The following is a 13,768-nucleotide window of genomic DNA, read 5'->3' on the forward strand; positions in this document are numbered from 1 at the left end:
ATGATTCCACCTTTATGACCAACAGTGTATCTATTTCTAATCAAATATTCTTTTTGACATTACATAGTCATGTATAATTCTTTCCTGTAGCAAATTTCAACAATTTTAGTAATTATACACAAATTGGAGAAGTCAACAACACAGCCGATGTCATATTTGGTCGGATCAATATTAAATAAATGTTGTTTTGAAGAAGAAGAAAAAAATTGTCTCTCATCAAGTGCAAATTGTTCTCCAACGATTAAAACTAAACCTTTTCCTGAAAGTAGGGTGAAGTCCTTCATACAAACGTTTGGATCCCGAGTGCAACCGTAGTCAAACACTGTCTTGAATTGAGCACACACAAAAATCAACAAGCCTCTATTAAAATGTCCTGTTTACTCCTGATTTAGGGGGCAATCTTGACGTTCGTGTGGGTGATGGTCGAATCGAGGTATGGTGCAACAGTGTATGTGACAATGGATTGGATTTGAACGACGCCCATGGCTTATGCAGGATGACAGGGTACAACAAAGCGTCACGTGCACCAGTCAAGGCTGAATATGGTGCGGGTTCTGGAAAAATTCTTCTTGATGTATTTGAATGTACTGGATCAAAAAGTAGCCTCGATGACCGCATTAAAGGTAATCCAAAGTTTTGGTATGGGGTCATGAATTTGGTTCAAGTGAACATATTGGAAGCATATGCGATCCTACAATATTCAGTGATCGTTGTCACGGTTGAAACCGAGTCCAAAGATATGAAATTTTAAATAATACACTCTTTATGTTGTATAGCTCCCTCTCAAGGTCAATAGATTAATTAAGCTATAAAACAATGTTTCTTGACTAAAATCAACCGATTAGCTATTTCTGTTTGGATATTATATATCACAACTACATACTCTGATATTTTCATGGTCGCAGCTATCATTGTACGGCCATAAGCGCTATTTGCAATTTATCAAAATTTACCGGGAGCACCGGTAAATTTTTATATTCAATTTTTTCTCGAAAGCAGAAGTGTTTCAGGAATTAAGTTTTCTAGTGCAAATAATACATCCAAAGGGGCATCCAGATATATCAAAATTGTAAAGAATCACTATCCACCCAATTTTGAAAATTCCCCAAAACTTTGTATTACCTTTAATATTGTACTTGGAGACAATAATTGTGATCACAGCGAAGATGCTGGTGTCATCTGTACAGGTATGGTATGATGTAACCCTGTTTGTGAACTTCGAAAAGTCTTTATATGACTGTATTATGTAAGTCTTGTTTTTTCCATTATATGTCTCCCCCATATCTCTCTCTTCACTCCTCATCTCACTTCTTCCCTTTCCTTTTTCTCTTTCTCTCTCTCTCTCTCTCTCTCTCGCTCTTACATGTTTTAGGGATTTTTTGTAAAAAGTGACCCATTAGAGCAGCACACCCCCGTATGTCCTAATATGTGAGTACCCCCCCCCCCCCCCGGATGCACCGGTAATTATGTAATGCAAGAGAACACGACTAAATTTAGAGGATATCTGACAGGGGAGGTTTAACCTTTGTTTAAAAAATACTTTGAGCTTGGCCGTTTCTCCTTTTTTGTGTGACCTTCTCACCTTTACATCTTTACATTACCTTTGTGCCCCATGTATTAGGCCACCACTCACTTTATTTTTGGTTGTCCCAAAATTTGTATTTCAAGATGGCGACCCTCCCCGTTTGGACTGCCCTGACGTAACTTCCACCACGGACCAAGGTCTTCCTACATCCTCCCACGTCACCATCAACCCTCATGCATCAGACATTACTGATCTTAGTCTGCCTGTGATCTGCTCTCATACATCCAGTGATGTCTTCCAGTTTGGAGATACCAATGTTACCTGTAATGCTACGGATGAATCAGGAAACATTGGCAGGTGTATGTTCGTGGTTACAGTACAAGGTATGATACAACTTTCAATGATATACGTTCTTTCAGGTACCGTGAATAAATAAGCAAAACGAGGAAGTTTAACTAAACATTCAGTAAGGATTTAAGATGCTACGTACACAATAAGTTCTAATGTTTTAGTTTTGACTTGTTTTCGCAGACAACGAGCCTCCTCGCTGGGAATGCCGTGACCAAACATCCATCGCGGATCAAGACCTTGCTAGCATTGCTTTCATCTCATCTGTGTCAGACAACGTAGATCCCAATCCGTCCATTAACTGCTCTCACACATCCATTGATCTTTCTCATCTTGGAGACACTAGCATCACATGTGAAGCTAAAGATACTTCTGGAAACATTGCCGTCTGTACTTTTATGTTTACTGTACAAGGTAAGGACCTGTGCGACCAGGCTTTGTACATGTATCCATACATGGATACTAATTCTATCAAAATAATATTGTTATTAATTGTATTATTACTATTACCTCATTCGTGCATACATTCAGCAGATCAGCGCAATGTAACCAACAAAATAATCATGCTCATAGGCACTATCATCATGTACATGAACCAATTTGATATTTGTGAAATGTTTGTTCTTACCTAACCAATATCTCCATGGCGAAAGATGGAGTAAGTTCCAGAAGATATCCCTGGGTATACAAATACCTGTATCTTCTTTCTGAAAAGGTCATGGATTTTTAACCCTCTACAGCCATTGTGATTTCCTCATCGCTTACCGTTACCCGATGAGAAGCTGATGTTTGACCGAATTTTGGTTGTTTCTTGATTCTTGGGGGGGGGGGCTGTAGCTCTCCACTCCCTCATCTCCATTTCTGATTCATATGCCTACGTTAATCTTTAAATCTCTCTCTCCCTTTCTCTGGATAAAAAATCTACAGACCCTTGTATGGTTCATGATCCGTGTATCAATGGTGAATGTAGCTATATAGGATCAGGACAATACCAATGTGACTGCTATGATCAATACGAGGGAACTCATTGTGATGTCATCCCTCATCCCACTCGTGAGTCTTTACTAGTTTTCAAAATATTGTGTCTATCAAGTAAAAATGTAATTGAATGAAATCCATTCAATAACATATTGAATTTTGTAATTGGTCGATTACCTATTGGACGTGGCAGGTTTAAATAGCGGGTGCCAGTAAATAATAATAACATGGAAGTCAGATTCGGTGTTTTTGTTCTAGGTTGGGATCGAGAAACAAATAATGCCCAGGTTTTCGTTCGTGACGTTATGGCGATGCAGCGCTATTCGGGTATTCACAATGGCACAAAATACACTCGGCTACGCCTCGTGAATTCTATTGCGCCGTATAATCATCATAATAATAATAGACATTTCTATAGCGCCGTCTATCTAAATTCTATTCTGAGGCGCATTTATTTTTACCCCGGCTTTAGCCTATATCTGCCATTACAGCGCTCCAGCATTTCAAGGAATTAATTCTTGCCAGGTACTCATTTACACAACCTGGGTTGAGTGTGGCGAATGTAAATCAATGTCTTGCCAAAGGACATTAGTGCCGCGGCGGGACTCGAACCACGGACCTTGTGACCGACAGTCCGTCGATGTATACTCGACCACGACACCTCTACATTTATAATGAATATATACCCACATGCGTTGCATCGACATAATGCACTCACACCTATGTATTATTTGTATATTTGGTACACATATATCACAGATCGTTGTGTCAGGTGACACATTTTCAGCCAATTGGATACTTGCTAACAAATCTATATCAAGATATATCTCTATCCGAAGACCCAATAGGTATACTTTTCATGCGATGTATACGGTATTGAAGGATTGTATTTTATCTCAAGGCGACTCAATTTTGAAAGATTCATTTAAAAACAATACGAAAAGATTATAAGTTTATTAGAAGTCAATCTTAACTTCTAGTAACAGACTAATAACAACAAAATAGATTGGCACAGAATCAATTTACAACGGTTAAAGATTACACATAATTATTGACTGCATTTACGATTGTCATAGGAAATGAGCAAAAGAAATATGCCTTTTTTAAACATGATTGTGAGTGAATGAGCCTGTATTTAAAAAAATCGTATATAAGAGTTGCTGTATTCTAGAATGACTTAATCCAGTTTTTAATAGAAATGCAAGACCATCATCGGAACTCAAAATTGTCTCATTTCATCAGAAAAGAAAATGGTGTTACGTAAAGTGCTCCTTTTATTTATTTTTTAAATATTCATGAATCCCAGCGATCTGTAAGACTACGACATGGATGTCATCGCGTTTTGGACTAATCAGTTTCCTCGAGGGTGAGAACGGAACGTGGGCGAACTCAACTGAAGTATGTCCATTCAACACAGCAAACGGTAAATTAGGATGCTTCTAATGCACGTTCTACCTGCCTCTATCTCTCCCTTCTGAAAAATTTAAATCTAATTAGATATTCTGATTCTAATTGACTTAAATAAACCAATGGGCCACTCTAGAAGACGTATTCCCCTAAATCGTAAGGTGGGAATATACATTAATCTACAGGCTATGAACATTAGAGGATTTCAGTTCCTACAGCTATACATTTGATTTTCTAATTATACACTTTTGCCACCATTAGTCATATGATTTTATCAAGACATTTCCCATTAACAAAAATAATCAAATAATTATTTCATGAATTTCAATTGTTGTGAATTTGTCTGACAGCTGACCAACCAATCGGGCGTGCTATATGCGTCGGTGATCTGATTTCACAGAGTACGTGGCTTCCCAATCCCACGGATAACTGTGGACAATTCAGAAATGTCGGAGATTTACTTGGCCAGCTTTCAAAGGTAATTTCAATATTGAGATATCTATTTCAGCCGCTTCAAGAAACTTTTCTTGAATTAAAAATAGCTCAGTTCATAATTACCCAACAAGACATTCAGATGATTTTCATTTACCTCTTTTGCGGGCCTTCTCAGCTCAAAAAACATTTATATATGAAGGTCCAAAGTTTTGGAATTCATTAAGTAGTGAAACAAAAAATGCTCCATCGATTAATACTTTTAAGATAAAATTAAAATTGTTTTTATTACAATCATATATATATCTCATTGAATTATATGCCGTTGTTGCTTTAGTTTAATACAAGATCATTCTCCATTCGCTGACTCAAAATGTAATTTGATATATTATATTGTGCCTTCTCATGCTAATTTCTTTTCTAACGCGCATTTCTCTTTCCTTATCTTCTTTTCAACCCCACATGCAGGTCACCATTTTGTATTATTTTCTGTACCCTCAATCTCTCACTTCTTTTTGTCATTGTCTACTCTTTGTATTATGACCGTGCCTTTTATCTTTGTCGTGTAAAGCATTGTCTTGTCCCTTTCTCGTCTCTGTTGGCATCACCCTTTTCCCCCTTATTTTGTAGTTCCTTTTTTAGTTATGAATTAGTTAATTTAATTACTCATTATTCCTAAGTATCATTTGAGGTATTCACACTTGTACAAGCATTGCTTTTTAGTGAACCCCTCTGTTTCCAAGATGTATTTCTTACATTTGTTTTAAACGCTTTTAATTGATTTGTAATGTTTTGTTGGAAACATGAATAAATTTGAAATTGAATTGAAATTGCAATTTTCATCAAGCCTATTTCAATGTAGCTTTGAATTTTATTCCTTTCAAATGGAATCCACTGGTAAACTACACCCATTGGATTTCAGTATGTTCCAACTGGAAACAAATGGTCTCAAATGGTCCACTTTGGTTTTATTGGTTTTAAACTGGAATCAACAGGCAGATATACCAGTAAGGCCTATTGCTTTTAACTGGTATCAACTGGTGTAACAATCTAATACCAGTATGGTTAATTGGTTTCAACTGGAATCAATTGGTTGTCTTCAGCATGCCAGTAGAGCCAGTGGCCCGAATTCACAAAGGAGGTTTGTCGACAAACCGAGGTTTATGTGAGACGCGTTTCGACGCGCTTTTACAAACCTTGGTTTGTAAATAACAAAAGGAGGTTTGTCGACAAACCTCGGTTGACAAACCTCCTTTGTGAATTCGGGCCAATGTGTTTTAACTGGGATATACTGGTGCATGTGAAGTTTACCAGTTGTGTCAACTGGTTTCAACTGGTACCCGTTGAATCCAGTTGAAACAAGTAGAATAAACTGGCACATATTCCAGTTGATACCCAGTTGAATATCCAACTGGTTTCAACTGTTTGTTTTTTTTTACCTGGGAATTTCTCTATTAAAATGAAGGCAGCATGTACCTAGCCTCTCTTGTGAGCAATTATATTTATAGATTAAAAGTAGATCCTGCCATAAAAGTGGACACCCCTGGTCACGTAGAAAGCAGATGGTTGTAAAAAAATCTATAACATCCATTTTGTTTGAATGACTCTATAAAACAATAAAAACAAACACTGATATTCAAATCGTTTGTTCCAAGGTTATCGTTTCAGATGAGAATGTTGCTAAGCTCAGTGAAGACGTCAGTTTGGTGACAAGTAACACTGGTGATATTTCCTCTGATGACATTTTTTCGATTGCAAATATAATTTCAAATATAAGTGCTCGAACAAACTACAGTGAAAAGGTATGTTTCTTAATTTAGTCTCGCGAATACAACACTTTCCAAAAATATCTTATGTAATTTGTCTCTTAGTTTTAATTCAACAAGGGAGTTTACAGATAGCACATGGTACAAATGACCCCCAAATATCCACAGATCTTTTACACGTGGAGAAGTTCCACTTTGAGCATAACATAATAACTGCCAAAGTCCTAGATGTGCTTCATGAATACCTTTTGTTTGCCCTCTTGAAAAGAATACTTCCACCTGCGTATCATAGAATGTACCGTTGTTGCATAAATGAATAATGTTACATAACTTTCATGAGCGCATATCCAGTATTCATCTCTGTGGGTTTTACCTTTTTGGTACAAATGACCTTTATCTGCCCATGCGCAGATTGTATTTGTAAACTCCCTTATTTGTTGTGAAACGTGTCCAGTAAATTCGTACATATACAATTATTATTACGACTTAAGTGTTTAACTTTTCACTGGCCAACTGAATCCGGCTATATTACTAAAATAAAGACCATTTAATTGTAGGTCAATTCATTGTGAAAATAGTATTTGCCATTTTTTAAAGATCTTTTCAAATCCGACTGTCCAAATTTTATCCCAAATCACACCTGTATTTGAAGTTCTTATTTCATACTATGCTACTGCTTTCAGAATATGTAAGTGAATGTATTTACTTGATTTTGAATAACAGGTTACTGCATCCATCGTTGCCATAGTAAGTAACATCGCTGATGTTGACACAGAAACACTTGAATCAGCATCAGCCTCTGTTAGTGATGTCGTTAAAGTATTTGAGCAGCAGATCAAAAGTGTACCTGTAGAGGACGGTGAAAATTTTAGCTTTCAACAACCAAATATTGCCGTGCAGGTACGTAGAAGTTTTGATATTCTTTGTTGAATAAAATGCCGATTATATCCGAATTTTTCCCGCTTGGCAGGGCAGCAAAGACCAACATTTATGTAATAGTAACTGTCATTATAGTTGACATTTACTAACGCTCCTCAAAATAAGATATCTGTTAATGACCCGTGCAAAGATGAAATTCATTTCCACAGTAGTATACTATGCCTCTTCATGACCGAGGCAACGTTCTTATTTGACTGTTTTACCAATTCTGTTTTTCTGAACTTTTCAGGTCCAAAGCGTACCTACCGATGTCATCTCAAATGGTCTAGTCCTCTCGTTAGTAGGAGACAGCAATTCTGGTCTGACGAAATTTGACACCAACATCCAAACTTCAAATGAAAATCAAGCTGAAGCTACAAAACCAGATACCATTGCTGTTGTCAACATACCATCTGCGATTTCTTCCGCTTTACCGTTGATATCTGGAGGAAGTTCTAATACTAACGGCTTTGTTCGCGTGATTTTCAGTGTCTTTTCCACACCAGCCCTTTTCATTTCTAAATCATTGAAGAACACAAGTGTAGGAACCAACCGATCTGCTAAAACACCTGTTATATCACTGAGTATCGGGGACGAGAAAATAGAAGATCTGACAGAACCCATCAATTTCACTTTTACCCCGATAGAGGTAGGCCCTAAAGGAATTTCATTTTCAAAGTTACTGCATAAATATAAATAAATGTACAAAACTGTGCATCTTAATTGTCATCTTTGAGTATTATTTCCAATGTGTTATAATTATTTCTGTTTTATAATCAATTTCACTATATACAGTGTATCAGACAAGGACATGTTATTAGCATTATTTGACCACCTATGAAAACAACTATAGTCGTATGCACTATGTTCTCAATTTGAATTTTCTCACAAGACTGATCTGACGAACCCGTCGTGTTCATACTGGGATATTGGCTTTAGCGACTGGTCTCAAGAAGGGTGTCAGCTTCTTTCATCATCTGGCATTAGCTCATCAAATGATAACAACTGGGATCCTCCATCTGATGAGAAGGAGGAGATCGTTTGTGGATGTAACCATCTCACCAACTTTGCCGTCCTTATGGTAAGATCTTTCTTTCTTTTTTAGTAGTATGTCTTTTATTTTCAGAGCACGTCGCCTGGTCCTGTTCCTTGTATTTTTCTCTCTTATCTTTTCCTTGTTCTTTTCTCTTGTTTTTAATTTTAGGAGTGGAACTTTTTTCTTTTATTTGGGGGGAGGGTGGGGGGCTGCTCACATGATGACTAACTCCAGGCAAGTTGAATAACACACTCACTATGCATTCTCATGAATGTATTATAATATGTGTCTATCTTCGGCGAAAAATTAATGACAGCAATCCAAACTTACCAGAGCTCACACATACATGTTATGTTTTCATACAGCTCTATGTTTTGGTTGGGTGAAGAATGAGCTGGATAACAAATTTGTGATGAATTTATTCTATTTGTAGGATATTTCCAGGGAGGATGGGTCTTCTGAGCAGGCATACGAAGTTCTAACGTACATAGGATGTGGTATTTCAGTAGTATGCCTACTTGTCACCCTCGCAACATATATATCAAACAGGTAAGAGTCCTGTTTATCTCAATTTTTATAATTATCCATCTCATAAAACTACTAGATTATATTAGAGCACATAGATCATGAAATTCCTTCAGATGTTTTGTAAACTCAGATACGTGATCACATTGAGTCAGGAATTTCATTTGAATATCCATTTGATAACTGAATGAAAAAACAATATTTTGCCAAATGATGGCATTGTCTCTGTTCGAATGAGTAACAGCCTAGTTCACAGCATGTACTGATTTATTAATACTATCATTTGATCTAAGGTTAAATCAAGCTAGTGCACGGGAAATATTCAAATTTGACATGCTGAATATATTGCTACCGCCTTAATTAATCTATAAACCCTAGCACCAACATTTGTATTGCTAAATAATGATATATGCACTACATTTATAAATGTATTAATCAAATACAAATTTATGTTACATTTTTGTTATTAAACTGAAAGAGTTCTGAGGGGAAAACAGACCAACCAGATCTTCATTTGCCTGTGCCTGACGTTACTCTGTCTCTACCTATCGTTCATTGTCATGATGTCACTGGACAGCGCCAAACGTCAATACCAAGTAAAGGCAGGTCCATGCGGGTTCATTACGGCGCTCGTTCACTACTTCGTTCTATCTTCGCTCACTTGGATGGGTGTGGAGGGATACAATACTTATCTCATCATCGTCAAGATCTTTGATACCTACATTCCACGGTTCATGGTCAAAGCTGGTGCCGTTGCTTGGGGTACAACCATTTCAAAATTGTTATCAGTAGTATCGAAATTGATCATTAAAAGATAATGCGTTTTTCTATAAAGAATATTTATAATTTCGAATGATTTATATAATTAATACATGTAAAATAAACATCAACCACCATAAGATTAAATTGCCAGCATTTGAAAGAGAGCAATATGCATGATTTCTTCTTCGTGAAAGGCTTTCATCACCATCTTTATCAAAATATGCGACATTTCGGGGCAGACAAATGATTATCTGAGAAGGGAAGGGAAATTTTGCCAACACTATTGATACTTAATTTCCCTTTAACAGGATTAATAGGCAAGATATGTTTTGTTGTCTACTGTTCAAAACAGTTTTCCATTTAAATAAAATCGTACAAAGATCTCTCGAGTGATCCACAAATTGATCATAAAGTTGTTTTCTAGAAGGAGAAAAAATACAAGGAGATCTATCTACTTCTTAAGTGAATGCCTGTATGTATGCATGCCGCATTCATGACTGCCGTTGCTATGTCATGTAAGCGATTGTACTGTTAATCGCCATCTTCATCCTTTCCTTTCACTTTGCTTAAATCACACAATGGCAATTGTGAACATTTTCTCTTATTCTCCTTTTAGGGAAAGGCCTTAAAACTGTCAATTGACACGTGAAAATATAATTAATCATAATTGTCTCCCCCCCCCCTTTTTTTTTTAATTCAAGGTATTCCTGCAATGATTGTCATTGTAACTGGAGCCATTGCCAAAGACAAATATGCGCACGGAGATATGTGAGTAGTCTGCGAACCTGTTAATATCATAATCTCCAAACCGAAATATATTTACAATGTTTTGCAGTTTTTTATAACATGATCAGTTGGGCCTTTAAGTGACAAGGTAAGAGTAAACAAAAATAGAGCCATATCACGACAACAGGACGGAGCATAGTGCTAGGAAAATTTCTTGTTTATATTTATGAACCAAATGATTGAAGCAAATTTAAATTCCATACAGCATTTCATCTCCTTCTATAAAAATTTCGCTTCACAAAACCGTCTCAGTCGTGTATGGTTCACTTAATCAAAAAAGGAAATTATATTGTTTTTTTTTTACTTTCGAACAAAAACACATACCACATTATTTCAAATACCTGTGTACATTATGAGGAGGTGAGTTGGCTCAGTCAGCAAACCATCTGCTTGTAGTACCAAAGATCATGGGTTCGAGTCCGACCCAGAGGCGGGTGACTGAAGCGGGCGTTGTAAGTTAACTAGCCCCTCCCCTATTTCATAGACGCATGCCATGTTACAGTCCCTCGGGTTGGACGTTAAATGGAGGCCCCTGTACAGGAGAGTCACCACCTTTGCACGTTAAGAACCCACCGCACTATTCGTGTTTGAATAGGGGAAACCCCGGTGTTGTGGTCCACCTTCACACTCCCAATTAGATGAGACCCACGGATTAAAGTGATTCAGATCGCTTTCTGCCTGCCAGGCATAGGTGATGCCAAATACTTAACAGTAATAATATTTGGGGTGTACCGAATGTTAGTGTATTGTGACATTTTGACAATGGGGACAAGGTTATTTTGAGAGTGATAAATGATTTTCATTTTTCTTTCTACATATTTTCTTTTTTTCACAATTTCTACTGGATCTCTAGATGTTTTCTCCAATTGTGGGCTCAAATCGGTGGTCTCCTTATTCCCATGACAATCATTCTCCTGTTCAACGTCGTCATCTTTGCCCTCGTCGTCCGTCAACTAATGAAGTCTTCTAATCTCGCTGGTCGGGTCAAGAGAGAGGCCAAGGTGGAACGTAGAGAGAACATCGAACGGGTTCAAAATGCAATCTGTATCCTCCTTCTGATTGGTCTTACATGGATCACTGGATACTTTCTGATGATCCGAGAATTCAGTCAGGTGAAGTAGAAAAAACAATATCCATAAGAGAAGCATAAATTTATTGCGTTTTTCTATTGTGAAAGTTTATAGGATACTGTGACCAGAAACGTAAGAAATTTCATTGAAGTTGATATACAGTTCTCAATTGAATTATTCATACCCCTGGTAAATTTGATGTTTTTGGTGTATTTTGTAACTCACGAATGAAAGGTGGACTGGTTGAATTAGGGCCTTTGGTGAATGCTTTTAGATTTATGCTTTGATATGTCACATCCTCAAGAAACCTAAATCTGGACAAATCAATTTTTCACAAACTTTGAAAATTACAAAACTTGATAAGAGTATGAATAATTTAGTTGTTAACTGAATGTGTGCTCGAGGTTGTGTGTTTGAACAGGGAACCGTTTGAGTATAAAGACGTTATGAAAGTTTCAACCGCAATATTTTTGTCATGATGATCTTTATTCCATGTTATCCAGGTGGTTGAGCCTATCTTCATTATACTGAACTCATTTCAAGGACTCTTCATTTTCCTGCTCTACTGTGTTCGTAAACCAATGGTTCGTAAGCAGTGGGGACTGACCTGTCTTGATAGCGTCAAGAGACAAGAAGATGCTACCACATCGAATATCACACATAGCCCTGAATCTATGTCCCTATCAGCAGCAACTACTTTGGGCACGAAGCCGCAAGAGAAGAACAACGAGAGAAGTGTAATGCTTTGAGTTTTATGACCATTAGACCTTATGTAATGCTTTGCTTTTTCGTCAACCGAAGACTCTCGAGTATTCTCCGAGAGATTAGGGGGAATTCTTGACTGGCCAACGGGTTTCCACCAAGTCTGGAGTCAGCGAATTGTGGCCTTCTGCACATGGAAACTGACGAGTGACTCCCTTTAATGATTATCCTACCAGCCCTATTTTGAAGTATTTGAAGTTAGTCCAAATAGTTTTTTGTGAGGATTGCCATATAATGCCAGCATAATCAAAATGAGGAATGACTATTGATTGATAAATTAGATTGAGAAAAGATTCATTTAAAATGTGTCTCAGCCTTCCCAAAAAGCTCACCATCTTTCTTATTTTCTTAATTAATTCACATAAATGTGAGTCCCATGAGTAGAAGTACTTGCCTTTTATGAGGATTTTTCCTACGTCTGCTCATTTCAATTAGATTTGTGTATTTGTATCTCACTTCATAGGTTGTGCAATTTTAATTGTTGCGTCATTTTTGTTATAAAAAATGAAATACAATGCACTTGGAAAAAAGATATATAAATATAAATCATTCTCCCAATATTCTCACCATGTACAAACGTGTGTAAATTGCTTTAGTTACCATTTGGACTCAATATAGGTCGGGCTATCAATATAGCTGTACAATTTCCTTTTATAATTTGCTATTGGGAGAAAAAAAAACTTCCATGAATACAACCGAATTTGTGAATCTTACGCTCGGATACAAAAATGGCCAACATTTATATATTTCATTATGGACTTCAGATAGCAACAAACAGAGTTGACAACAGACTTAACTCCGTTTCGTTGACAATCAGCCATGCATGAACTCTTTCGTCTACGGCTAATTGTCGACGAAATGGAATTAAGTCTTTTGTCAACTATGTTTGTTGCTACGGCAGGCACCCAGTGAAAACGAATTCGTTTGATAAAATTATGGGAATGCAAGCACTACTTTAAACAAACAGAACGTTGTCATTCCTTACTCATTTTTCCTGATTGAGGTGTCATATGAAAGGGCAGAACCTCAACTTTCTAAAAATGCGATTTTCTCCTTGAAATTCAGATACCGTCCGCCAAATGGCTTTTTGGTTTCCTATCTTCAAATTAATTTAAATTACTCATGCGGAGGATCTAAGCTTTCCAAATATGTGCCATTCATCAATTATAAATGTGATTAAGTTATGATAAAACATCGATAATTCTCGGTTTCGTTTTTTCTGGGACGCACTGTATAATCATGAAATATTGAAAAAGTGATATGTAGAATACAGATGCTTTTACATTATAGAATCGTCATCGTTTATTGTAACGTTGAACTTACTTGGAAACCATTGCAAGGTACATAGTATACATAAAGCTAAGCGCTCCACTACCCCCCCCCCTCCCACTGTAACTTCCTCCCTTAGCCTATTGTATTGCAGGCTATATTCAGGGTCGTAAAATTACCACTT

The 13,768-nt window shown here is 36.9% G+C and overlaps 2 protein-coding genes across 2 annotated transcripts; both read left to right on the top strand.

The window, feature by feature from the left end:
* The first annotated feature begins 399 nt into the window (after positions 1-399).
* Positions 400-8,074, top strand: LOC100893241. The gene is made up of 8 exons (XM_030981510.1): positions 400-623; positions 1,669-1,908; positions 2,057-2,287; positions 2,801-2,926; positions 4,158-4,274; positions 4,609-4,736; positions 7,180-7,356; positions 7,625-8,074. Exons 1-8 carry the CDS (start codon positions 497-499, stop codon positions 8,072-8,074), a joined length of 1,596 nt encoding a protein of 531 aa, XP_030837370.1. The 5' UTR covers positions 400-496.
* Positions 7,144-13,104, top strand: LOC115922803 (adhesion G-protein coupled receptor G2-like). Its single transcript, XM_030982487.1, has 8 exons — positions 7,144-7,356; positions 7,625-8,023; positions 8,267-8,455; positions 8,844-8,959; positions 9,414-9,697; positions 10,399-10,465; positions 11,337-11,595; positions 12,057-13,104. Exons 3-8 carry the CDS (start codon positions 8,453-8,455, stop codon positions 12,300-12,302), a joined length of 975 nt encoding a protein of 324 aa, XP_030838347.1. The 5' UTR covers positions 7,144-7,356; positions 7,625-8,023; positions 8,267-8,452; the 3' UTR covers positions 12,303-13,104.
* The last annotated feature ends 664 nt before the right edge of the window (positions 13,105-13,768 follow it).

Source organism: Strongylocentrotus purpuratus, unplaced genomic scaffold (genome assembly GCF_000002235.5).
Source record: "Strongylocentrotus purpuratus isolate Spur 01 unplaced genomic scaffold, Spur_5.0 spur5_scaffold_12, whole genome shotgun sequence".
NCBI classification, from domain to species: Eukaryota; Metazoa; Echinodermata; class Echinoidea; order Camarodonta; family Strongylocentrotidae; genus Strongylocentrotus; species Strongylocentrotus purpuratus.